Here is a 24,306-nt window from a genome sequence, read left to right as displayed (position 1 = left end):
GTGTGTCTTAGTACTAAGCTCTGTGAGAATTGTTTAAATTTCTCTTTCCAAATCCCACTTCTGCACTGTATTTGCATAGCAGGTTATTGTAATAATTAAACACATTTGGGAAATAATTCCAAATACTGATTTTTATTTTTTTTTATTATTATTTTTACTTAGCTGTAAAGCTGCATGTTTCATAAGTGCACTCTGCTGAGGAGCAGGGTATATCTTAAAATTGTCAATCCCCACGAAGTCTAACCTGTCCTGTTTGCTCTGCTCTCACTTGCAGAACCAGGATGGATCCTGTATCCAATCTGTCAGCCTTATTCTTAAGCAGGACCCCAAGAGGCAAGTGACTCTGACTCATTCAGGAGATGTTTTGATCTATGACCAGTACAAAATAAACCTGCCCTATGCAGATGGTAAGGAGAAATAATAATCATATAACTCTTATCCAACACTAGAGCAGTATGTCAATGACATTTGTGCAATGACAGTTGTGGTAGTGTCAATATTAATATTGCTAACATACTGAGGTTAAAAGGGATATTTTATATAGTGCCAGTATTGTTATTATGAAATTCTTCACAAATGAATTCTTGATGTATTTTTTACACTAATGGTAGGAGTTGTGCAGTAGCTGCATTGGGCTATTTGTCTCTTACATTAAGGTTTTGTTCATTTTAATGAGTCCAAATGCCATCCCTCACATTTTCAAGGTTTTTTTAGTTCTTGCTTGAGGGGAAATTCTTCTGATTCTTGAATTGAATCATTTCTTCTCCCATTTTTGGAAGCAACTCACGTAAATTTAAGCAGAGAGAACCCTACTGCCCCTTAGAGATGAGCTATATATTTTCAGCCAAAAATATTTATTTTGTTTCTTTTTGCTCTGAGGTTTTAAATCTCTGTCCTGAAGGTGTCTGGAATTCTGCATAGGAATATATGACTGTGAGATTCAGTGTTATCTTTAATGAGAGTTTAATATGCAAATCATCAGTTCATTTGATGTCTGCAAGGCTTTGGCTCTTTGGGAATTTCACAAAAAAGTTTTTAACACAGGAATCCTGTTCCTGGTTTTAGGGTTAGTTTCTCTACTCATAGTGGTCTGCAATGTTTATATCTTTAGATTGATTTCTCTTAGTTTGCCTTTGTGGATATTTCAGTGAACTCTCAATGCATTTTTAAAAAGTGTGGTGAGCCTCACAGGTTTCTTTTTTAGTTCTTAAAGTTTGAATCAGGATAACCTTTCATGAGAAATTAATGTTTAGAGGAAAATAGGGCCTTAATAGGAAAAAAAAGGCATTTGAGCCAACGGCAGTGAAATGACAAGAAACAAAATGAAAGGCAAAGGAAACCTGATGGAATTTTACAACAATGTCTGGTTTTTACTCCCCAGAGTTATTTGAAATACGGAAACTCTCCTCAATATTTGTGCAAGTGAAGACCCAGATTGGGCTGCAGATCCTGTATGACAGAGAAGGACTGAGGCTTTACCTGCAGCTGGATGGGCAGTGGAAGGATGACACCGTGGGCCTTTGTGGAACCTTCAATGGAAACACAGAGGATGATTTTCTGTATGCAGAGCTGCAAGATTTCTGTCTGCCACTATATGGGTATCTGTAGTTAGAGTGGGAGATCAAGTGTGTATTGAAGCTGAAAGGATAAATACCAAGAATAATTGATTTTGAAGTTTTGAATTAGTGAGAGAGATAGCAGGGTTCAGTTTGCTAACAGCAAGCCTTAGCTTCAGCTACAGGATATCAAGCCAGGTTTTGCTCAAAATATTTTAATATAAAATTATTGTGAAATATATATGATGCACAAGGGCTGTTTTACCAGAAAAAATGTTGCCCCCCAAAAAGTGGCTTATATAAGGAACTTTCTGCCTCTCTGCAAGGCTCTTTCTCTTTCCAGCTCCTGTTTTCTCCTGTGAGCCCTAAAATATTGTGTGTGACAGAGCCTCCATTGTTCAGTGCCTGCAGCCCAGCCACAGGAGCTGGCTGCTGCCTTCCCTGTGCTCAGGGCTGCCCAGGCACCACCAGCAAAGCTGCTGCTTGCCCAGTTTCTCTGCAGCACATGTCTCTCCAATCAAATTGGCTTCCAGTGGATCACAGGAGCCTAATGGAGCTGGGAGAAGTACACAAATTTAGGGCACAACAGGATAAAAAAAGGAAACATAGAGAAACTTTATGCTCTCAGAAGAGCTGGAATTTTTCTGTCTCAAAACTAACTGGAAAATGGAAAAGCTTTCCATTACAGTGCCCATTTAACAAGACAGATATACAAATATACAGATATACAAATATAGTGGAATTTTGCACAGTTTCAATGTTACAGATTGCAAAGTATTATCAGATTATTATTGATAATGAGACTAGAAAATACATAGCATCTCAGTGAAGAGATATTTATGTAAAACTACTTCAGACATTTCTGTTTTACAGAGTATTTTTGACAACAGTCTCTGGATTGCTGTCATACAAATGAGAAGCTGTACAATAGTTGGTATTTGTAAAAAAAAAAAAAGGCCCTTAAACCTGTGCTGAGACATGACACAGACTGTGGCATCAAGGCAATTGATGCACACACAGCCAAGCTGATCCACAGCAGATTTGGGAGCCTTGCCACAGGCAGTGGTGTCTTCTGGAGCAGCCTCACTCCCAGCTGTCCCTGGCAATATTCCTGACTGTGTCCAGTGCAGTCTTTTCCCTCAAGTCCAACTCTCCATGTTCAGTTTTGACCATTCTCTGTACAGCACTGCTGTGCCTTGGTGGTTCTGATCAAAATCTTTATTATTCAGCTGGTGTTACCTGGGCCTCAGGTATCTGTTCCATTGCTTGTGTATTTCTGGAGGCTTGGGGTTTTCTTTTCTCTTTGCTGCAAGGAATAAAGAGCCTGGGAAGTCAGCAACAGAGAGGAAAGTATAGGTAGAGGAGAGATTAAAAATGGGTCAGATATCACTAAGGAGCCAAAAGGACAAAGGACTTCAAACTATCTGGACAGTGATGCTCCCTGCTCTCTTATAAAAATGGAATTTGGTCTATTTTGATTTTTTTCTTCCTTAAAAATCTCTAGAGCACATCTTTTTTTTTTTTTTTTTCTGAGCCTGTAAAAAAAAAAAAAAAAAAAAGGAGTCCTGAAACTTATGATTACAGTTTTATGGGCGAGTGAAGGAGAATATAGAACAGTGAAAGAGGAGCTTGAATCAGAGGCTGTAAGAACTGAGCCCACCCTGTAAATTCCCTCCACCTTTTCTGACTTGACTCCTGTTTTGTCCAAGCTCTCCAGTTGGAGTAACAGAAAGCACTCCAGAGCTGTTTGGAAACACGTGGAAAACGTCCTCGGCGTGTGCTGCCGGGCAGGGCAGCTCCCGGCTGGACCCGTGTGATGTTCATCTGCAGGCAGGTGGGCAGGAGGCCAAAGTCACCCTGACAAATGCATTTCTGCTCAGCACATCTGTGCCCCTTTGCACAGAGCACGTGCAGGAATAACCAGTCCTGCCCTTTGGAGAAATTAGTACCTAGGGGTAGTGTAGAGGCAGCTGAGTTCAATCCCTTAAAAAAATCACGTCGTGTGTTATTTGAGGATTTTGTAATACTTGCAGAGGTGTTTGAAATACTTCATCTTTATTTCTGGTTTGTAGTTACCCTGTATGAAGTCAGACAAGCATTAAGGTTTGGTAGAACCTCTTGTGTGGGTGATGCTGCTAGTTGAGATGGAGACTCAACAGCACAGCAGTATTCATTATTGAGAATGCTGGAAAAAAAACTAAATACTTGATTTAGTTGTCTGCTATGGAAGAGATGAGTAGGAGAAAGATGCTTATGCACTGCCAGCCTATAGATTTGGCTGAAAAAGTCCAGTTGGGATAATATGCAGGTGGCTGATGCCATGAGGACCAGAGATCACTAAGTCATCCTTTAATAATGATGAACTCTGTAGATCACTTAATCTGTTTGACAATTCCTACCACTTCTTTTATTGGACACATAGAGGTAGAATATTAAATATTAATATTTGCTGTAATTTCAGCAGTGCTAGGGAATTGTCATGTCTCCTGCTACAACATCACTTGTCTCTTGAGTATTTGCACAATGTGCAGAGTTAAAAGCTGCATTCTTGGCAACAGACTGGGACATGAATGTTGGTCCTTCTGTAGAGCTGGATAGATAGCAAAGATAAAAAGATTTATGTGGCAATAGTATATAACCATGAATGGTTGCATTGTATAGAAGACACTTTGTTCTCAAGTCTTTTGAAACTGCCTGACTGAAACAGTTTTTAATCTGTTATTTGTGTAGCCTCTTATGCAGCGGAAGCTTGTAGCATCCTTACGAAAGATCTTTTTGCTCCATGCTACCCCTATTTGAGCCCTGTTCCCTATTTTGAGCAGTGCAGAAGAGACACTTGCAAATGTGGACAGACTTGTTTTTGCTCTGCTCTGGCTCATTACGCTCATCACTGCCGAAGGTTTGGAGTTGTAATCGATTTCAGAGGAGCTGTCCCAGACTGTGGTGAGTTCCCTTTCACTTCTAGGCTTCAATAATTACTGCCTTTTAGAGGACTTTAGAGACAATCAGAAAATAAAATTAAATCAGCACAGTCTTTTAAATGAGAAAAAGATTAATTTTACTGTGACCTTTTATGCACAGGACAAGGTTCTTTTTTTAAAGAATTTTCTGTCAAGACAAAATTCATACCAGTGTTTTTAGTGGAGTCTTCCTTTATAGTTTACTTTCTGTAGTTGTTTAACTTATGAAACATTTAAAATATTTTTGAAGTAGTTGGAGGGCTTCAAATGTATTCTGAATTCAAAATGTCTGGCCTTATTATATGGCATTACATATCTCATACCATATTGATATTATTTATGAACTGCATAAATAGATTTCTTTTCCTTGTAGATGCTAGGTTTATCTAAATCTTTAAGTGAAGGAGATGAGGAATGACAGTATTTAGCAGTTTTAGTTGGGTTACTGTTGACTTCTGCTGTCTGACAATCTCTTGGCTTATTCTTACTGCCAGTGACACTGAAATGCAAAGTGCTGAAACTTGGTATTGTTGTTGTTTAGTTTAAAATGAATAAAGGAATCTAGAATATATGTATCTTTATAGATAAAGGTGACATTTGTTATCTTCTCCATAAAGCCTTACAAGCAATGGATAATATTAAATTGTTTAGTTTATATCCATTTTTAGTGATGTGAAAAATATTGACAGGACATGTTGGGTCCTCACATACATTTTTTTTTAAAAAGTATAGAATTGGAAACCCTATCAAACAACCTGAGACTGACACCTCTGATGCAGGTCTGGCTCTGTTAACAAGTCTGAGAATCTTTTCTAAGGAGCATTCAAAACTTAACATTTAGCAGTTGTCATCACATCATGTAATTATCCATGTTGTAATACATGATAAAGAGAATTAAACATGTCAAGGTGGAGTATCTGTGTGTATATCTGACCAGACTGCCTTGTTTGCATTTATTATGGCATGAATGGTTGTGTCCACTTATGATTGAATGAGTCATTCTGGCCATTGGATTTTATTTTACTTTTCTGGAAAAAAGTATCGTTTTCTTAGAGTGTATTTAAAAAGTCATGCTTGTAGCATTTAAAATATGTGAATCTGTAAGTATTTAAGAGCTTCAGTATTTTTTTAGTAGAGATTTATAAGAGATATATATGTGTGTGTGTATATGTGTAAGAAAATGTGATATGGTACTGTGCAGCATCTGTGAAGTAAATGTGTTTTATCTGAAGCTTTTAAGTTGTTTTTTTTTAAGGTGCTGTGCATTTCCAAAAGCCCATGCACAAGTGCCAAGTGTGTTCAGAGTTAGAGGCAAAAAGGCTTCAGCTGTTTGGTTCCCGCTGTGTAAATCTGGATTAACTGCACAGACTCCTCGCACTTGTTATCCCTATGTCTGTGTAGTTTACACAGCAGAGTGCCAAGATGGCAATTTTGGTGGAATTTAACGTGGTTGGGAAGGAAAGAATGGAGATGTTCATCAGAGAGCTGCCGGGAGGGGCTTGATTGTCTTGCGGTGTAACTGGAGAGCTTTGTTTCCTTTGGGCAGCTCTTTCATGTGAAGACACAAAGGAGTACAGTACCTGTGGGTCTACCTGTGGCAGGACCTGCCAAGCCCTGTCTGTGCCAGAGGCATGCAGCAGTGACTGTGTGGAAGGCTGTGCTTGTCCCTCTGGAATGTTCCTGCATCCCCAGAGCGAGCGCTGCGTGCCCAGGTGGGTGAGGCTGCAGCTCTGCTCTCACACTCCAGACCACCACCCTTGCAAGCCAGAGTGGAAAACTGGTGAACTTGGACCCTTGGAGATGACACACCTCTGTCAACTTGACAGGGGCTCTTAGAATTATACAAAACCGAGGTCTGTGCTGATCAAAAATAGCTTTTCTAGAACGTGGATGCTCAGCCAACATCACCAGGGTTAGCTGTTACATTCTGTCTGGTTTTTGGCATGTAAGACATACAAAACATAAGATTCCATTTTCCCACTGATTTGGTTTGAAATGTACTTGAGTTATAAGGCAGTATTGAGATCAGTTTCTTGTGTTTAAAAAAATAAACACAAAACAACCACAAAACCATTGGCTAACAGAAAAAACCTCACCAAAACCAACAAAGCAACTGACATTTTAACGGCAAGTAATGGGAATTTTATCTTTTTTTCAGTTTGGGTTAATCAGTTACCTGGTTTTCCTCTGTTCCAGAAATGAATGTCCATGTTATTTCCAAGGAATTGACTATCCCCCTGGAGAACATGTCATGACATCTTTAGGCAAATGGTAAGATACTGTGAAAACTGTTTTCACATAACTAAGTTGTGTCACTTTAAGAGCTCTATCAAATAATTTTGGCTAGTTTGTTGGGTTTTCTTTTTGTTGATTTAGTTATTTTTAAATGAAACCTGCAGAATAAACCTGCATCAGTTTTCTGTGTTTGACAAAGGTACTTTAGAACTTAGGCTTTTCAGGCTGCTGTGCTTTGTAATGCAATAGATTGAGGTGCAAACAGAAAGAAAAGCCACAATAATTTCTTATATCCATACTAATGTGGAGAGCTCCAGAAAAGCACAGACATTTCCTGACTGTCCACAGATCTTCATTGCTATTCTCCTTCCCTTTACCAGAATCTTCTAAATCCATTTATGAAGAATTATTAAGAATCTGTCTTCCACTAGTATAGAATCATTGTAAAAACAGCAGTGTGGCTTTTATCAGCTAAGAAACAGCACAAAAATCTGTCAGCTGCAGCCAATGTAAATAAGCATCTCTGTTACTGTTCCTTACATTTGATATTTGTTCTTGTCCTCTTGCTCTTCAATTGGCATCACTGCAGCCATGCCATTAAAGAAGAAAGCTTGTGAGATGATCCTGGCTCCTGCCAGATGCATCCTTTTCAGCAGTTATTTGTCTGGAGAAGGTCAAGTGATGTGGATGACAAGTTCTGTAAATAACAAGCTTTCAGGAATTATATCTGAGCTCTCACTGCCTGGATCAGTTGTTACAGCATTTAATTAAGAGCAGAGCAGACCAAATCATGTCTGTGATAGATCAGGGTAGTACTTTAGTTTGTTACAAAGAGATTGGTGTTCTCAGACCCCTGTTGCAATGGGGGCACTTGGTAAGCACACACAAACTTTCTCACTCGTGTCAGCAGCCCATAAATACTGATTATTATAAATCCATTTATTACTCATCGAGTTAGCTTTTTTTTTACCTTAGGGCAGATCCCCTAAGTGTGCCCATATGGGGCCCTGCAATGCTGGGTGCCCTGTTTTTATTTACAAAACAGCCCTGGCAGGCAAAAGGAGGAGCTTCTCCTGGTTAATCTTCAATCCTCCTCCTCCTCCTCAAAGGTCTAGTTCAGCTGATATTGCTGACCCATGTGGTTGAATGCAGATCATGTGATTGTCCACAAATGTAGTTTTTATAAAACTGCCATAGACAAAAATCCTTTTTATCTGGATTGCAGTGGAATTTTTTGGGATCTGGCAGCTTATGCTTTTTAATAAAATTTAAATCTACTGGTTTATAACTACCAGAATTTTAGCTAGAATCAGAGATCTGTCTCCATTTAGCCATGATTTTTACTTGAGGTGTATTTTTAATAAGGCTATATACAGATCTGTTGAGAGGAAAGGCTTTCAAATGTAGAGGCACAGACTGTCAGCTCCTGTGAATTGCTTTGTGCCAAGTAATTCCTACATTAGGAAACATGTAGGAATACATGTGTGGATAAACTGGAAAAAAAAATACTATGTGATGAAGTCTTTATTCTGTCACTTTCTATTAGAAACAGTTATGATCTTTAATATATTCTTCCCATCCTTTATTCCTCTCAATTGCTTCATCTTTGAAACTTCCCACTTTCAAACTGGAATTTCTTCTCTGTGGAATAGCTTTTCTGCTCTGTTGCTTTCAACCAGTTCTTTAAAATATTTTCATTGATGTTATATCAGCCTTTGAGTTGCCTCCCTCTCAGTTCTTTCTGGTGCTCCTTTTCCTCTTGCCTGAGTGATGCTGTGCAGTCCCTGAGCACTTTTCCTGCAGGGCTTTGGGGTCCCTGCACGACTCCAAAAGTGTTCACAGGGAAGCTGTAACACATGAAAAAATTGATTCTGAATCTGCTGGCCAGCCATAGGAATCCTGGGGATGCTTTAACCACTGCAAAAGAGTGGGAAAATAATGCTGGATTTCATGGCTTCAGGTGAAGGCCAGGACCTGAAACTCAGCCAGCACTGCTACAGTTTTCCCTGACAATGAGTTGCAATAGGAGCTGCGACCATTTCAGAAAGCACTGGACTATTTTGGCTCAAATGAGAAAGGAGCAGACAGTGTTGGGTTTCTCAGTGCTTCCCTGCCTACAGTATCCTGTTGAGTTTTTGCAGGTTGGAACTGTTTCATGCAGGGGAAATGTGTTTTGGGGAGCAGTGTGGGGGTATATTCCTGTTTTTTTTGTCAGCCCATGCATTTTAACTCATTATAATATTATGCATAAAGCAAGAGTTTGAAGTTTAACTCATGTTCTTGGTGTGTTAAAGCAATGCACACTTTATCCACTCTTATAATCTTCAGTGCAAACACTTATAAAAGTATTTTCTATTGACTTATTCTGCATTACTAACCAGAATATATGAATATTTTAGATCTTCCTGGCTCTCAGTACGTCTTTGTGTATTTGTCTTGCAGCCATTGCAGGGATGGTGTCATGAACTGTGATAACAACATAGTAGGTGAGTGAAGAGAGGTACAGGATACTTGAGGTTCAGTGAATACATTTCCTCCAGTCTCTGTGGAACCCCTTGTCTGAACCAGAAGACAGTGCAACGTGTACAAATTAATAATGATATATTTGTGTGTTTGAGAGTAATGCTCCTGCTTTGTACCAGCCTAACTGTTCGAAATACTGTTAAATCTGAACAACGTTTTTTCCCCCAGTACTTTAAAATACTAATTTTTTCTGACTGCTAACACAGATAAGCTTAGCTGCATGATAAGCAGCAGACCTTCAGCAGGGCAAACAAAGGCCAGCTTTGCCCCAGATAATGTGAGGAGAGGCAAGTGAATGTTATTAATATTAGTGGTGTGTTACAAATGCTTATTGCACACACAGAATACAACATTTCTGTATGGAAGAAGGAGATGATGTGAAGACTAAAGGGTTTGTCCATTTTTTCCCCCAGCACACAGCTGCCCAGCTGGCCAGATTTATATCAACTGCAGCAATGCAGGGGTGGATGCTGAGCTGAGCAGAGAGAGGAGCTGTGAGAACCTGCTGCTGAACCTCACGTGGGCAGCACACCTTCCCTGTGTGTCAGGCTGTGTGTGCCCACCGGGGTGAGTACACACACACACACACACACACACACACATCTGCATCTTCTGCTGCACAAACACGGCTGGGTCATTGTCCTGCTTGGACAATCCCAGGTGCAGAAGGCTGAGCATCAAACTTGTTAAGGCTTACCTCACAATCCTGGCTGTTAAAGTCATAATAAATGCTAAATCAAGAAACGAGTGGAGATAAATACTTTATAATGATATGGTCAAAACCCGAAGAATATAGAAATAGCACTGAAATAATTTTATTCAATCTGTGTTACAGCAGAATTGTGTTTATCTAGATTTTTTCCAAATATCTAACCTCTTATTTCTCTATGTGGCTTAGGGAGACAAGTTTAGTTTTTCATAGGCATAATTTTCAGTATTTTTTCCCTCAAAAAGATCTCTTAAGTCTCTGAGGTTCCTGAGCACCTTTTCATATGACCTTCTGCTTTTCTGACTTGTTTTTAAGAAAAGAAGTATTAAAGTCTATCACTTAGTTCAGAGGAAGACTTCCATTCTGTTCATGTTACTGATGCTCTCTCAACATTTATCTTGTTTTCTGGTTAGAAAAGTCAAATGCTCCCTGCTGCTTATTTTGTTCATTTTTTGCTTTCCTTGAACTCTATTACAGACCTTTGCAGGACGATCTGTGAGACCTCCAGAGAGCACATTTAAAGGTGTGCTCTTGTGGCTGCATAAATCACTTGTTGTTATCCTGCTGCAGGAGGGAGGGGAAGGAACTCGTGCAAGATGCAAACTGTTGAAAACTGCTCTGCTGGAAGCTGGCAGAGTCTTTTTTAATATTTTTTTTTATTGTTTTGATCCAGATTGGTGATCTTTGCAGAAGCAATGAACTGTTAGATAAGTCACAGGTGACATTAGTTCTGATGGTGCCTTTACCAAGACTATTTACATATTTGTGTGTGTGAATGCAGAAAGCTGTAGATAATAATGAGATAATCATGAAGGTAAACGTTCAGCAGAGTGATGTTGTCCATGTGTCTGTGCAGGTCACTGCAGGCTGGATGTATAAGCATCAAGGAAAATGTCTGATTCTTCAAAGAGGGGCTGTTCAAGGCCTCTCTCTGAGGGTGAATTCTTAGATCATTGAAATCTATCCATTTGCTTGGCTTTACAAGACAGAAAGCTGTTACCACTTTTTTTTTTTTTTTAAATCAGTGTAATAACGTGAGGAAAAACCTGCATTTAGTGTTGTTGTCAGTGTGATCTCTTTGTGTGTGAACGTGCCCTGTTCAGTTCTGAGCAGCTTTAAACCAGGGGGAATTTCAGTTTCCCAGCTGATTGTCTCCAAGACACACAATGCTCGAAATAAATCTGGATTACAAAGAGCACTTCAGCCACCCTGCAGGAAAATTTTGAGTTTAATGGGGGAGGAGGGTTTCTGGAGTTCCCATTCATAAGCCTTACAGAGCTGTAAATTCCTGTCTGGTACAGAACACACTGAAGAGTCTGAGTCAAATACAAATCACAAATCTGTGCAATGTAATCTGCCAAGTACAAATTACCAGCTCATTAATACGGGCAAATGAAATGTTCTGTGATAAATTCCATGATGAGATGTTTCCTTTTGGATAGCAGGGAAGCAAACCATTGTTGTTGCCCTGTTTGTCACAGATGTGCCTCACACCCATCACATCTTGCCCAAATGGCTGCTAAACCTCAGGAACAATGAATCTGTCAGGAGCACAGGAGAACCTGCACAAAATTTGTATTATTACAGAGAGGTGCTGGGATTCTAAACAAACTTATGTTGAAAAAAAAAAATAAAATTACCTGGCCAAAAGTACCATGGGAAGAGACTGTTTATTTTCAGTACAAGTAAATTCCAGAGGTTAGAAACAGGGATAATCCTGGATGCACGGGGCCAGGAATGCTTTTCCTGTGGCCCTGGCACTTGATCTGCTCTGGATTTGGTGGGGCAGGGTCCCAGCAGGCTGGAGCTGCAGCAGAGGAGTGACAGACACTGCAGCACCTTGGCTCCAGCTTCACCTGCATTTGTCACCACAAATTATTGTTATTGCACCCCCAGGCCCCACTCTGGTAGCACTTTGCTTACCTGGTAGCACTGCAATGTTTGTAAAGAAATAAATTGGGGTTTGGAAAAAAAAATACAACTTTCCTGGGCTCAGTGAAGTGATAGCTTATTGAATAAAATAACTCAATGCTTCTGGTGTATTTCCTGGCATTTATTTGTAGAATCTGCTTGAGATTTCTCTTTATCTGTCTCTTTATCTATTTCAGATTTTCTGAATGTTATCAAAAAGCTACAAACATTTTACTTGAAAATTAGGACTAGTTGCTCTATTGTCTTGCTAGGCAATAATTCTTCTGTTCTTTCCCTAGGAAAGTAATCTTTTTCACTTTTTTTTTAAATAGTTTTCCATTTTTACCTGAATGTCTAGGAGTTGTGTATGAACACAAATTCATAGCATTAGTCTTGAACTGTTATAATGAAAATCTCCTTTGAAGACTGTGAGGACACTTCTGCCTAAAATTGAGTATATTTGTAATTGCTTGCATGAAGGTGCCTGCCATATAGAAATAAATCTTAATTATTGACTACAATAATTCCATGCAGCCAGTATAGCTCTTTTGGTATTGATTAAATTATTCATGGAGCCAGAGATGCAACTACAGCTATAGAAAAACTGCAGCAAAATAAAACTCTTAAATCAGGGAAAGAAAAGAGGACAAGAAGAAATACTAATTAAAAATCCTTAATTAAATATGTCACTAATTTTGGATAGTAAGAATACATTCCACTAGAACAAAGGGCTCTGATGGCTCCCACATCTCATGGATTATCTCTTGGCTTCAGTTAAATGCAATTTAATTGGCTGAGTTACAAGAAATTTGGTGAAATTCAGAGGATTTCTAGAAAAACTTCGTTTCCCTGACCTTAAAATTTGTATTTTAATGAGTCAGTCTTCAGAGGGTTAGTGCCCAAAGTGCTGGCACTTAGGATTAAATATTAAATACCTGTGACAGGAAGATACTGAATTGCTCATAAATAATTATTAGTAAAGTTGTGCCTTTTCAGTTTCAGGAGACTTTAAATATTATTTGGGTCTCAATAACAAAACTGGTAACTTTAATGTTTAGGAAAATATTTTTCTACCTGGATACCAGCTGTAGTGCTGCTGAATGTGTATTTTTTGTTCTTTTTTGACAGTCTTGTGAAACATGGGGACGTGTGCTTGGATGCAGATGAATGTCCGTGCTCATGGAAAGGAAAGGAATATTTTCCAGGTGACAAAGTCATTTCTTCCTGTCATACATGGTAAGTGGAGATCCATTTAAGTGATGAATTCATTTTAGTTGTGTATTTGTACGTCGATTTTTTTTTTTCTTTCTTCACGTGTTTTAATCATAAATTTCACAGCCGATTATCTACTGATTATGTAAACAGATTATCTAAACCATCTACGTTGACTTTGCATTTGCATTTCTTCAAAGAGCAATTAAAACTGGTTCGGGTTTTGTTCTTTCAAAGTGCTCTACATAACAAAATAACAGTGAGTTGGGATCTTTTTAGTTTTTAAAAATCTTGATTTAGAAAATGACTTTTTTTTTTTTATTTTCAAGGTTATGGCTAGTATTCCTAACGTGCAGGTCAAATCCCTTAAATATTACAGCTGAGTGACATTTTTAAAAGATCTTTTTACTTATTCATTTTCACATTTAGCACTGAGTCTGAGCAGTCTAGAGACCAGAACAAAACCCTGTGTCCTTTAATATGCACCCAGTACTGTGTGAAATCAGGGGGAGCACTGAGCAACCTCGAGCAGCAGCTGAGATTGGCCCTGGCTTTGTGTGTGTGGATTACTGGGGACTCAGCCCAGTTCAGAGGCAGAATTCCAACAGGCAGGTTGGCAGGATCATTCCAAGGCAGCAGGGTTTTACTGGGCAGGGCTGGGGATGCAGCACTGCCCTGCCAGTGTCCCCAAGCACTCTCAGGAGGGTTTCACTGACATTTTATTTTACTGAGCCTCACGGGGCTGTGGAAATGCAGCCCCGGCTGCCTGATCCTGACTCGAGCTCCTTTCGTGGCCATCTCTGCCTGCTCTGCTCTCTGTGTTTGTGTCACAGAGCCTCAGAAAAGCCAACTGTGCTGGGCTGTGGCTGCAGAGCACGGCCCTTGTGGTCACTGCACTAAAAGGAGAGAGGAAGGACAGCAGCACCCACGGAGCTCTTTGGGGAAAAAAGGCCAATTTATTGTACAGCCAGCCCGGATTTAAAGTGTGTTAGTGCAGCCAGGACAGGACAGGAGCCCATTGGACAATTGGGAAAAACATCCTTGGGACAGCACCTCAGGATGTGTCCCACGGGAAAGACACCAGGGGTTAATGTTGGTGATGAATTCCACTCTGTTTGTCACCGTGTTGTCACCCTGGGAGACTCCTCCCTAACTGAAGCTGCAGTCAGCTTGTCAGCCTGGGAATGGAGCTGAGAGTCAGGAGAAATCCAGGCCTGGAGAGGATTCCCAAGCTGGAATTCCCCAGCTCTCAATGTGTGTCCCCAGCCCCTCGTTGTCCCTGCCGTGGCTCACCAGGAGTGTGTAGCTGGCGTGTCCTGGGAGCTGAGCTCCTGCCCAGCCCAGGGAAGGCTCTGCCCTGTCTGGATGTCGTGCCCCGTCCAGCCTTGTGCTGACTGCCTTCCTCTGCCTCTCGTCAGGTCCTCAGTAGCTGCTCTAGAAGAGATTTGTAGCCCTCTGGTCGACTGGTGAAGCGACTTAGAAGCCGTCTCCAGTGGGCAGGCAGGTAAAGCGACCCGGGTTCTTCACCCCCTTGTTTCCATTTGGACCTGCTGTGGGATTGCTTGCATCACAGACAATTCATTTATCCCATCTCATCTCTATGAGACTTCACCAAAGGCAGAAGTGCAGGCAGAAAGACAATGGATATTTAGCCTTCTCTTTATTTTTTTTTCCCTGAGGTGACACTTGTTAATTCATGCACAAATCCTTCATGTTGTTGTGGCTTTTGTAGTCTTCCGTGTCCAGAATCAAAAATAGATTAAGTAATAATGGCTTTTTAGCAATCAGGTGCTCACGAATAGAGGGGAGAATGCAACAAGCTCTGCTTGGTACAGAGCATATAAAATCTCTGAGTCTGCTGAGTGCGTTTGCCGAGGTGTATCTGATAGCTAAAGGAAAGGTGCAAAGCATGAGAGTGCTTCTGTGCAAATAAACACCCTTAGGCATCCAGAAAATTATCATATAGTGGGGTTGGTGCATTGAATTAGTGTGTGCTGATACTAAATATCATCTTACTCATACGTGGTGTAGTGAGAGCAGCATAAATACTGATCTGGTTTTTCTGTTAACAGTAGCATGACAAACAAAGGAATTTCATAAGTTGGCCAAACTCCCTGTGAATGGACAGGAACTTCCAGCCCAGGCTCTGGGGTCTGACTGACCTGTGGTTCTAGATTTCCCAAGTTCAGTTTTCAGTGCAAGTACCTGAAATATGTAGCATGTAGTGGCAACATTAAACACAGCATGTTCTAATGCTGAGGCTGTCAGAGCAGCATTTTGATGGGCTGCTATGCCAGGTCAGGTGAGTTTGTGCAAGCAGGTGTGCTTGTGTGCTGTCACCATGCTGGGACCACTGAGCAACTCCTGGTCACTCTCTGGGCTGCTGGATTGAGCCCCCTGCATTCTTTAACAAATGCTTCTTAGAAATATGCTTTATAAAACTCTATTTAAATTTAGAAGGTTCTAATAGCTCAGCTTTTCCAGCTAGGGCTCTCTAGAGTCTGTGAACTAAATGTTGGTTCACTCAGTATGAAACAAGGCTGGTGTGGGGGACTTTAAAGGCATTGTGTACCTCTTAATCCCTTCCTTCTGACCATAAATGTTTTCCTGAAAAAGAGAAAAGGATCTCCCTAGGCTTTACATGTAAAGAAATGTTTCTGCACAGGCCCTTAAGAGATCAGCATCTGGAGAAGGATTTGAATGGGCCAAGAGCAAAACTAAAACCTGATGTCTCAGGAGAACATGAGAAGCAGCATTTAGTTTTCCAGTCCAAACATAAATTCTTGTGTTTGCCTCTCTCCATCAGCTCGATGAGGTTCTCTCCTTTGGTGCAGTTCTGAGGTGACTGCAGTGAGCCAGTCCTATGCCATGTCCTTGTGCTTTGGGGCAGCAAACACTTCTCACATGTATTTTCAATTTATTTTAGCCCTGTTTTTAGTGTATTGATGTATATAGTGATGCCAAACACAAGCAGTGGATCAAATCAGCGATGGGATAAGCAGAGCCTTGGAAAATCTGGGCACTGGCTCCACGTAGGTGCAAATTAATTGCTGAGTGAACAGGAGGAAACCTGCTGCTGCCAGTAGCTGGAGCTGCCTGGATTTTCCAGGTATTTGCTGCCCTTTTGGAAACAGTGGTGTACTGGCACTGTGGTGGGAATATGAAGGAAAAGTTACACTGACAAAAATTTATACTGAGAAAAAACTTCACATGGCCTGCTGCTTCTGTATATAAAATGTCAATTGTTAGAGATTTATCCAGTATTTCTGTAAGTCAGATTAAGATTTTAATTGTAAAATATTCAGCATTCATTTAATGAGGAAATTCTCTTTTTCTTTAAAGTAAACTTAGACATGTACCAAAATTATATCACATGCTATATTTAGTTTAACCTATGTTTATAAAGGTACCTATACTAAAGCTATGTCAGGGCACCAGCTTGCTGTCTTTATCAAGGAAAATTTAGGTGGGTCATTTGGGAACATAGAAATGATATCTTAATGATTGCTTGTGGATGCAGGAAATTATATTCTGTCCATTAGTCATAGAACTTATGTCATTTCTGAAAATGTTATTTAGAGTAAAGAGGGTGATTCAGGTAGAGGCATAATATCCAATACTGCCAAGCCTCTTGTGCAAAGAGAATCCACTTACCCTCTTATGCTGCAGGGGGAATTCAGCCAGGTCTGAATTCAGCAGATGTGTGCTGAAAACCCTTTGGTGCTTAAGGTAGCCACAGACATAACTTGAACTGTTCTGGGAGCTCCTCAACTGCTGGGCTGGAGTTTGGGGGTGATGACATCTGCAAAAAAAGAGCAAGTGCAACCACACAGCTCTTTTAAGGAACCTAAACACCAAACTAAAGCTCCTGACGTGTTTCCTTGGAATTCTGTGAAATTCTCCTTCAAGCAGAGAATGCATGAAGACTCCAGTAACAGGACACACTGCTTCTTGACTCTGAGATTGAGCTTGTACAGAAAAAAACGTTCGGTGAAAAGCTGAAAAAGAAAACTTTCTCCTTGTGGCATTTCATTGCTTTGCACTAGAGAAGAAATTGTATTAGAGAATAAATTGTATTAGGTCGTGCTGGGTTTTTCGTTTTCTTGGTTGTATTTTTTGTGCATTTTGGTTTGTGAGAGTTGTTGTGGTGTCTGCACATTCTGGAGCCTCCAGATTCTCGGGGAAGAAGAAACGCAGGCAGCCCGAGTTCTCTGTGCCCGTTTTGTTCCCGGAGCAGAACCTGCCGTGCCTGCTGGTGGCCAGCACTGCCCGGGTGGCAGCGTTTGTTTCTCACCTGGGGTGCTGGGCAGGTCCCTCACCTGCTGTTCCCTTTGTTGCTTTTCCTTTGCAGCGTGTGCCAGCACGGCTCGTTCCAGTGCAGCTTCCAGCCCTGCCCGTCCATGTGCTCGGCGTACGGGGACCGCCACTACCGCACCTTCGACGGGCTCACCTTCGACTTCCCGGGCACCTGCAAGGTCTACCTGGTCAAGGTGAGCCCGCAGGGCCCCGGAGCGCGCTGAGCTGCTGTGCCTGTCACTGACTGTCCCCTGCCTGTGCCTGTCACTGACTGTCCCCTGCCTGTGCCTGTCACTGACTGTCCCCTGTCTGTGCCTGTCACTGTCCCCTGCCTGTGCCTGTCACTGACTGTCCCCTGTCCGTGCCTGTCACTGTCCCCTGTCCGTGCCTGTCACTGTCCCCTGTCTGTGCCTGTCACTGACTGTCCCCTGCCTGTGCCTGTCACTGTCCCCTGTCCGTGCCTGTCACTGACTGTCCCCTGTCTGTGCCTGTCACTGACTGTCCCCTGTCTGTGCCTGTCAATGTCCCCCGTCCGTGCCTGTCACTGACTGTCCCCTGCCTGTGCCTGTCACTGACTGTCCCCTGCCTGTGCCTGTCACTGTCCCCTGTCCGTGCCTGTCACTGACTGTCCCCTGCCTGTGCCTGTCACTGACTGTCCCCTGTCTGTGCCTGTCACTGTCCCCTGCCTGTGCCTGTCACTGACTGTCCCCTGTCCGTGCCTGTCACTGTCCCCTGTCCGTGCCTGTCACTGTCCCCTGTCTGTGCCTGTCACTGACTGTCCCCTGCCTGTGCCTGTCACTGTCCCCTGTCCGTGCCTGTCACTGACTGTCCCCTGTCTGTGCCTGTCACTGACTGTCCCCTGTCTGTGCCTGTCAATGTCCCCCGTCCGTGCCTGTCACTGACTGTCCCCTGCCTGTGCCTGTCACTGACTGTCCCCTGCCTGTGCCTGTCACTGTCCCCTGTCCGTGCCTGTCACTGACTGTCCCCTGCCTGTGCCTGTCACTGACTGTCCCCTGTCTGTGCCTGTCACTGTCCCCTGCCTGTGCCTGTCACTGTCTGTCCCCTGCCTGTGCCTGTCACTGTCCCCTGTCCGTGCCTGTCACTGACTGTCCCCTGCCTGTGCCTGTCACTGTCTGTCCCCTGTCTGTGCCTGTCACTGACTGTCCCCTGTCTGTGCCTGTCACTGTCCCCTGTCTGTGCCTGTCACTGTCCCCTGCCTGTGCCTGTCACTGTCTGTCCCCTGCCTGTGCCTGTCACTGTCCCCTGTCCGTGCCTGTCACTGACTGTCCCCTGTCTGTGCCTGTCACTGTCTGTCCCCTGTCTGTGCCTGTCACTGACTGTCCCCTGTCTGTGCCTGTCACTGTCCCCTGCCTGTGCCTGTCACTCACTGTCCCCTGCCTGTGCCTGTCACTGTCCCCTGCCTGTGCCTGTCACTGTCCCCTGTCTGTGCCTGTCACTGACTGTCCCCTGTCTGTGCCTGTCACTGTCCCCTGTCTGTGCCTGTCACTGTCCCCTGCCCGTGCCTGTCACTGTCTGTCCCCTGTCTGTGCCTGTCACTGACTGTCCCCTGTCTGTGCCTGTCACTGTCCCCTGTCTGTGCCTGTCACTGTCCCCTGTCTGTGCCTGTCACTGACTGTCCCCTGCCTGTGCCTGTCACTGACTGTCCCCTGCCTGTGCCTGTCACTGTCCCCTGCCTGTGCCTGTCACTGTCCCCCGTCCGTGCCTGTCACTGACTGTCCCCTGCCTGTGCCTGTCACTGACTGTCCCCTGCCTGTGCCTGTCACTGTCCCCTGTCCGTGCCTGTCACTGACTGTCCCCTGCCTGTGCCTGTCACTGTCCCCTGTCTGTGCCTGTCACTGTCCCCTGTCCGTGCCTGTCACTGTCCCCTGCCTGTGCCTGTCACTGTCCCCTGTCCGTGCCTGTCACTGACTGTCCCCTGTCTGTGCCTGTCACTGTCTGTCCCCTGTCTGTGCCTGTCACTGACTGTCCCCTGTCTGTGCCTGTCACTGTCCCCTGTCTGTGCCTGTCACTGTCCCCTGCCTGTGCCTGTCACTGTCTGTCCCCTGCCTGTGCCTGTCACTGTCCCCTGTCCGTGCCTGTCACTGACTGTCCCCTGTCTGTGCCTGTCACTGTCTGTCCCCTGCCTGTGCCTGTCACTGTCCCCTGTCTGTGCCTGTCACTGACTGTCCCCTGTCTGTGCCTGTCACTGTCCCCTGTCTGTGCCTGTCACTGTCCCCTGCCCGTGCCTGTCACTGACTGTCCCCTGCCTGTGCCTGTCACTGACTGTCCCCTGCCTGTGCCTGTCACTGTCCCCTGCCTGTGCCTGTCACTGACTGTCCCCTGTCCGTGCCTGTCACTGTCCCCTGTCCGTGCCTGTCACTGTCCCCTGTCTGTGCCTGTCACTGTCCCCCGTCCGTGCCTGTCACTGACTGTCCCCTGCCTGTGCCTGTCACTGACTGTCCCCTGCCTGTGCCTGTCACTGTCCCCTGTCCGTGCCTGTCACTGACTGTCCCCTGCCTGTGCCTGTCACTGTCCCCTGTCTGTGCCTGTCACTGTCCCCTGTCCGTGCCTGTCACTGTCCCCTGCCTGTGCCTGTCACTGTCCCCTGTCCGTGCCTGTCACTGTCTGTCCCCTGTCTGTGCCTGTCACTGTCTGTCCCCTGTCTGTGCCTGTCACTGACTGTCCCCTGTCTGTGCCTGTCACTGTCCCCTGTCTGTGCCTGTCACTGTCCCCTGCCTGTGCCTGTCACTGTCTGTCCCCTGCCTGTGCCTGTCACTGTCCCCTGTCCGTGCCTGTCACTGACTGTCCCCTGTCTGTGCCTGTCACTGTCTGTCCCCTGCCTGTGCCTGTCACTGTCCCCTGTCTGTGCCTGTCACTGACTGTCCCCTGTCTGTGCCTGTCACTGTCCCCTGTCTGTGCCTGTCACTGTCCCCTGCCCGTGCCTGTCACTGTCTGTCCCCTGTCTGTGCCTGTCACTGACTGTCCCCTGTCTGTGCCTGTCACTGTCCCCTGTCTGTGCCTGTCACTGTCCCCTGTCTGTGCCTGTCACTGACTGTCCCCTGCCTGTGCCTGTCACTGTCCCCTGCCCGTGCCTGTGCCTGTCACTGTCCCCTGTCTGTCACTGTCCCCTGCATCCTGCTTACTTCATTTTCATACATTTCATCATTCATGTTTAGGCTTTGAATCGTACAGAACATAAACATGCACTGAGGTCTCTGCCAATTGAGCTAGGTGACAATATGCCTATTATATTGGTTTTTGTGACAATGCCTATTTATATTTATAGTATTTATAATAGCTATATTTATAGTATTCATAATATCTATATAGTATTTATATAGTATTTATTTTATCTATATAATGTTTATAATATCTATATGATATCTATATTATATTTATAATTGCTATATTTATAATAGTTATAATATCTATATGATATCTATATTATATTTATAATTGCTATATTTATAATAGTTATAATATCTATATGATATTTATAATATTTATAGTATTTATATTGTTGATATGTTTTATATTTATATTTATAAATGGGTATTTGTGGTTTTTTTTCCTTCAGGGTACTTCTTCAACCAGTCTTTCTATCATTACAGAGAATATCGACTGCTTTAGTACTGGAATCATTTGCAGAAAAAACGTTTTCATTAATGTTGGAAAATCTTTTTTAGTATTTGATGATGAAACTGGAAATCCAGTAAGTTTCAGTTCTTACTGCTGATCAAAAAGCAGCACATGTACTTCTCTGGATGTTCCTTCCTTTCATAACCAAAACCTTTTTGTGCCACTCCAGTAGCAGAGGTGTAAAGATCTTTACAGTGAATGCTGATCACATCTGGATTGTTCCATGGAAACCTCAGACAAAATCTTGTCTATATTTGACACAAACGTTAGATGAGCTGATTGTAGCTCTTTGGTTTAGCCTTAATTCCTGTTTAATACCTTAGGAGAAATAAAGATGTTTTGAAGTCAGTGAGAATTTTGCTATTAATTCCACTAGGACTAAGAGCCTAATCAGGAATATTTCTGTACAGTTAAAAAATCCCAACTAATTACAGCCCCTGGGATATCTTCCTCAGCCTGAATTTCATTTTTGTTTTGGCCAAACTGCAAACTCTGTTCTGCAGACTTTTAGTATTTATGATTATAGTATAAATAATACTATTTCCAATATATAGACTGACCATAGAAAGGAATTTTGAGCTACTGTGTAATTAAACCAGGCATCTCAGTCCCTGCTACAAATAAGTTGTAGTCTGATTGTTAGTAAATTGGGAGAAAAATGTTTTATGTAACTAAGATTGTAATCTACAGACAGATTTGGACCATTCTTATTTCCAGAGGCTGCTTCATGCATCTTTTTTTTTCCTATCTATATTTTAAAAAAAGCATGTGAGGCAGAATTGCTTATAAATAAGTGAAAATCATAATCAGGAGCCTTAAGACTACTCAGCTCCCTCCCAGGTGAATCATTCACATTCTCACCCTCAGTCCATTACCTATCCTGTAAATTTGGTATAAAATCAACTTCTAAAATTGAAAAACCATGGAAGTACAATGCAGTTCACATTGCAAGTCCAGGCCCCTTTGCTTAAGCATTTCTCCCTGTGCCATTGTCTGCTTTGGGCTGGGTCTGAGAACAACGTTTTTAATTTTAATTAGGTGTTTCATTTCCCATCAAGTGAACATTTTTTGAAGATATGATTTCCATTATAAGCCCCCTTGTTTTATTTTGAACAGAGTTTATCTAGTCACATAGATGGCCTACAGAAACTGCAGATATGGAGAGCTGGGTTTTTCACTGTTGTTCATTTTCCTGATGAGCACATCACGGTTCTTTGGGACCAGAGAACAACAGTTCATGTGCAGATGGGCCATCAGTGGCAGGTAGGTGCAAGCCCACGTTCTAATTGCCATTTCTCTGGGGTATTTCTGTAAATCCTGTTAAACAAGACAATTATTCAGAGAATAGACTGTCAGAAATAAATTCAAGAACCGTTCAGCTACCTCAATGAAAATATTCCTTCTCATTGTTTTAGTTACTCTTTTCTGAATATTTCCTGTAACAACAGAGACAAATATCTCTGGGGCAAAGCTCTCCTTCAGTATTCATTCCTTACATGACTGAAGCAGATTTTATTTTGCTGAGGCATAAACCATATAGCTGGCTAACAGCTCCCTTCTCTGAATAAAAATATTATCTTTTTTTTTTTAAAGGCTTGGGGATACATAACTGAAAGGGCATAATAGAGATACTGCCAAAATAAAATGTCTGCCATGGCTTTGTTACTGAATTCTTGTGATTGAACAGCTGAATTGTTCTGACTGAAATTTAGCTAAAAAAGGTCAAAATGTGATTAAATTTATAATTAAACAGCTGAAGATGCAAGTTTTGAAAATGATCATGACTGATAGTATTTCATCTGGTGAAAATACATTTTTATGTATGTGTCTATATGTATGTGTGTATATAATTTTTTTTCCTCAGGGAGAATTGACTGGATTATGTGGAAATTTTGATTTGAAGACAGTAAATGAACTGAGGACTCCAGATAATTTTGAATTAACAAACTCACTAGAGTTTGGAAAGAGTTGGACAGCTGTAGAGGTACATGGCAAAAAGAGAATGTGCTCGATGGTGTCTTTTGCTGGTAGATTTTTTGCTGTTGTATCATAAAATTCATCTCAAATGAAATCAGAAGTGAATTCCTGCAAACATCAGTCAGGCAGCAATGCAAACTACAATATCAGTGGTTCTTAAAGATGTCATACTCTGTTAAAGAAAATAAAATAATCACTTTTTTTTGCTGCAGAGTGTTATAGAAAAAAGGAAAATGCTGCAACAACATTTTGAATGGTTTTGATTGCAGTTAAATAGTAAAGTAGTGAAGGATTTTGATTTCACTTTACAGTGTGTTGACAGTTTAACTGATTTTTCATAGCTGGGGAAACATTTAACTGTGCAACCATAGCAATGGAAAGAAGAAAATTTCTATATGCTGTAAAGTTAGAAATAGAACTTTTTCTAAGGTAATATTTCTAGTGGTGTTCATAGCAATGTGTCTTCCTGGTAGTTAGGGTGAAAAGATTTTATTTTCTGGCCCTCATTGTGTGAGTGCTCTTTGCCATGGATGGCAGAAGTGTTCAGGTGTAGCTGCTGCAGGTTGGGCCAGTCTGGCTCCTCTCATTGGACCTGGGGGTGTTTTTCTGCTGCTTTCAGGCCAGTGAAACACTTCTTCAAATTTTGTAATTTTCCTTTTCTCCTTCATTAGCTTAATAATAATTCTGTATCTTAGTCCTGCTTTAGTTTCATAAATGACGCATTCGTTTCACAGTTTTGCATCTCCCTAAAATTTTAAGAAAAGCACAAAAACACGGTCTGCAAGTTCAGAACACAGGGTGGTTATGAAAAGAATTCCTCACCTTGATTTTTTTTGCCTCCCGGTTTAGTGTGCTGACAGCTCTGACATTCGAAATCCGTGCAGTGTGAACCCCCTGAGGGAGCCCTTTGCCAAGAAGGAATGTGGGATTCTGCTGAGTGAAGCTTTTGGAGCTTGCCACCCTGTGGTGAGTTGTCCTCAACATAAACCAGTGAAAGTGAGCGTGCAGCACCAGGGAGAAATGTTCCTCTGCAGCATTTGTAATTAATGAAGGCAAAATCACACCAAATCACACCCAATTTGGGATTTTTTTTTCTTTTTGATCACAAGCGTTATTTGTGCGAGCATAACTACGTGCTCGTTTTCCATGAAATGTGTAACGTGGCACACACATTTGTCATGCATGTATAAATAAATGTATTGAATAGGCAGTGCCACGTGGGAAGAACTCATTCCTAGACAACTTACTGAAATGTGAATCTGTGTAGAATGTGTGACATTTCAATAAG

At 42.4% G+C, this 24,306-nt stretch overlaps 1 protein-coding gene across 1 annotated transcript in view; it reads left to right on the top strand.

Moving 5' to 3' along the window:
* OTOG (otogelin) overlaps nt 1-24,306 on the top strand; it is a 127,451-nt gene that overhangs the window by 17,691 nt on the left and 85,454 nt on the right. The window contains exons 14-27 of the mRNA XM_088175726.1: nt 275-407; nt 1,382-1,559; nt 3,266-3,390; nt 4,287-4,499; nt 6,063-6,228; nt 6,713-6,787; nt 9,194-9,237; nt 9,688-9,841; nt 13,023-13,130; nt 17,458-17,596; nt 20,980-21,114; nt 22,158-22,304; nt 22,906-23,025; nt 23,868-23,984. Of these exons, the coding sequence (XP_088031852.1) occupies nt 275-407; nt 1,382-1,559; nt 3,266-3,390; nt 4,287-4,499; nt 6,063-6,228; nt 6,713-6,787; nt 9,194-9,237; nt 9,688-9,841; nt 13,023-13,130; nt 17,458-17,596; nt 20,980-21,114; nt 22,158-22,304; nt 22,906-23,025; nt 23,868-23,984 (1,854 nt within the window). The remainder of the gene's footprint in view (nt 1-274; nt 408-1,381; nt 1,560-3,265; nt 3,391-4,286; nt 4,500-6,062; nt 6,229-6,712; nt 6,788-9,193; nt 9,238-9,687; nt 9,842-13,022; nt 13,131-17,457; nt 17,597-20,979; nt 21,115-22,157; nt 22,305-22,905; nt 23,026-23,867; nt 23,985-24,306) is intronic.

The sequence above is a fragment of the Sturnus vulgaris genome, chromosome 18 (assembly GCF_052056855.1).
Source record: "Sturnus vulgaris isolate bStuVul1 chromosome 18, bStuVul1.hap1, whole genome shotgun sequence".
Taxonomy (NCBI): domain Eukaryota; kingdom Metazoa; phylum Chordata; class Aves; order Passeriformes; family Sturnidae; genus Sturnus; species Sturnus vulgaris.
The sequence above is the reverse complement of the archived record's forward strand: the minus strand, read 5'-3'. Positions and strand labels throughout refer to the sequence as shown.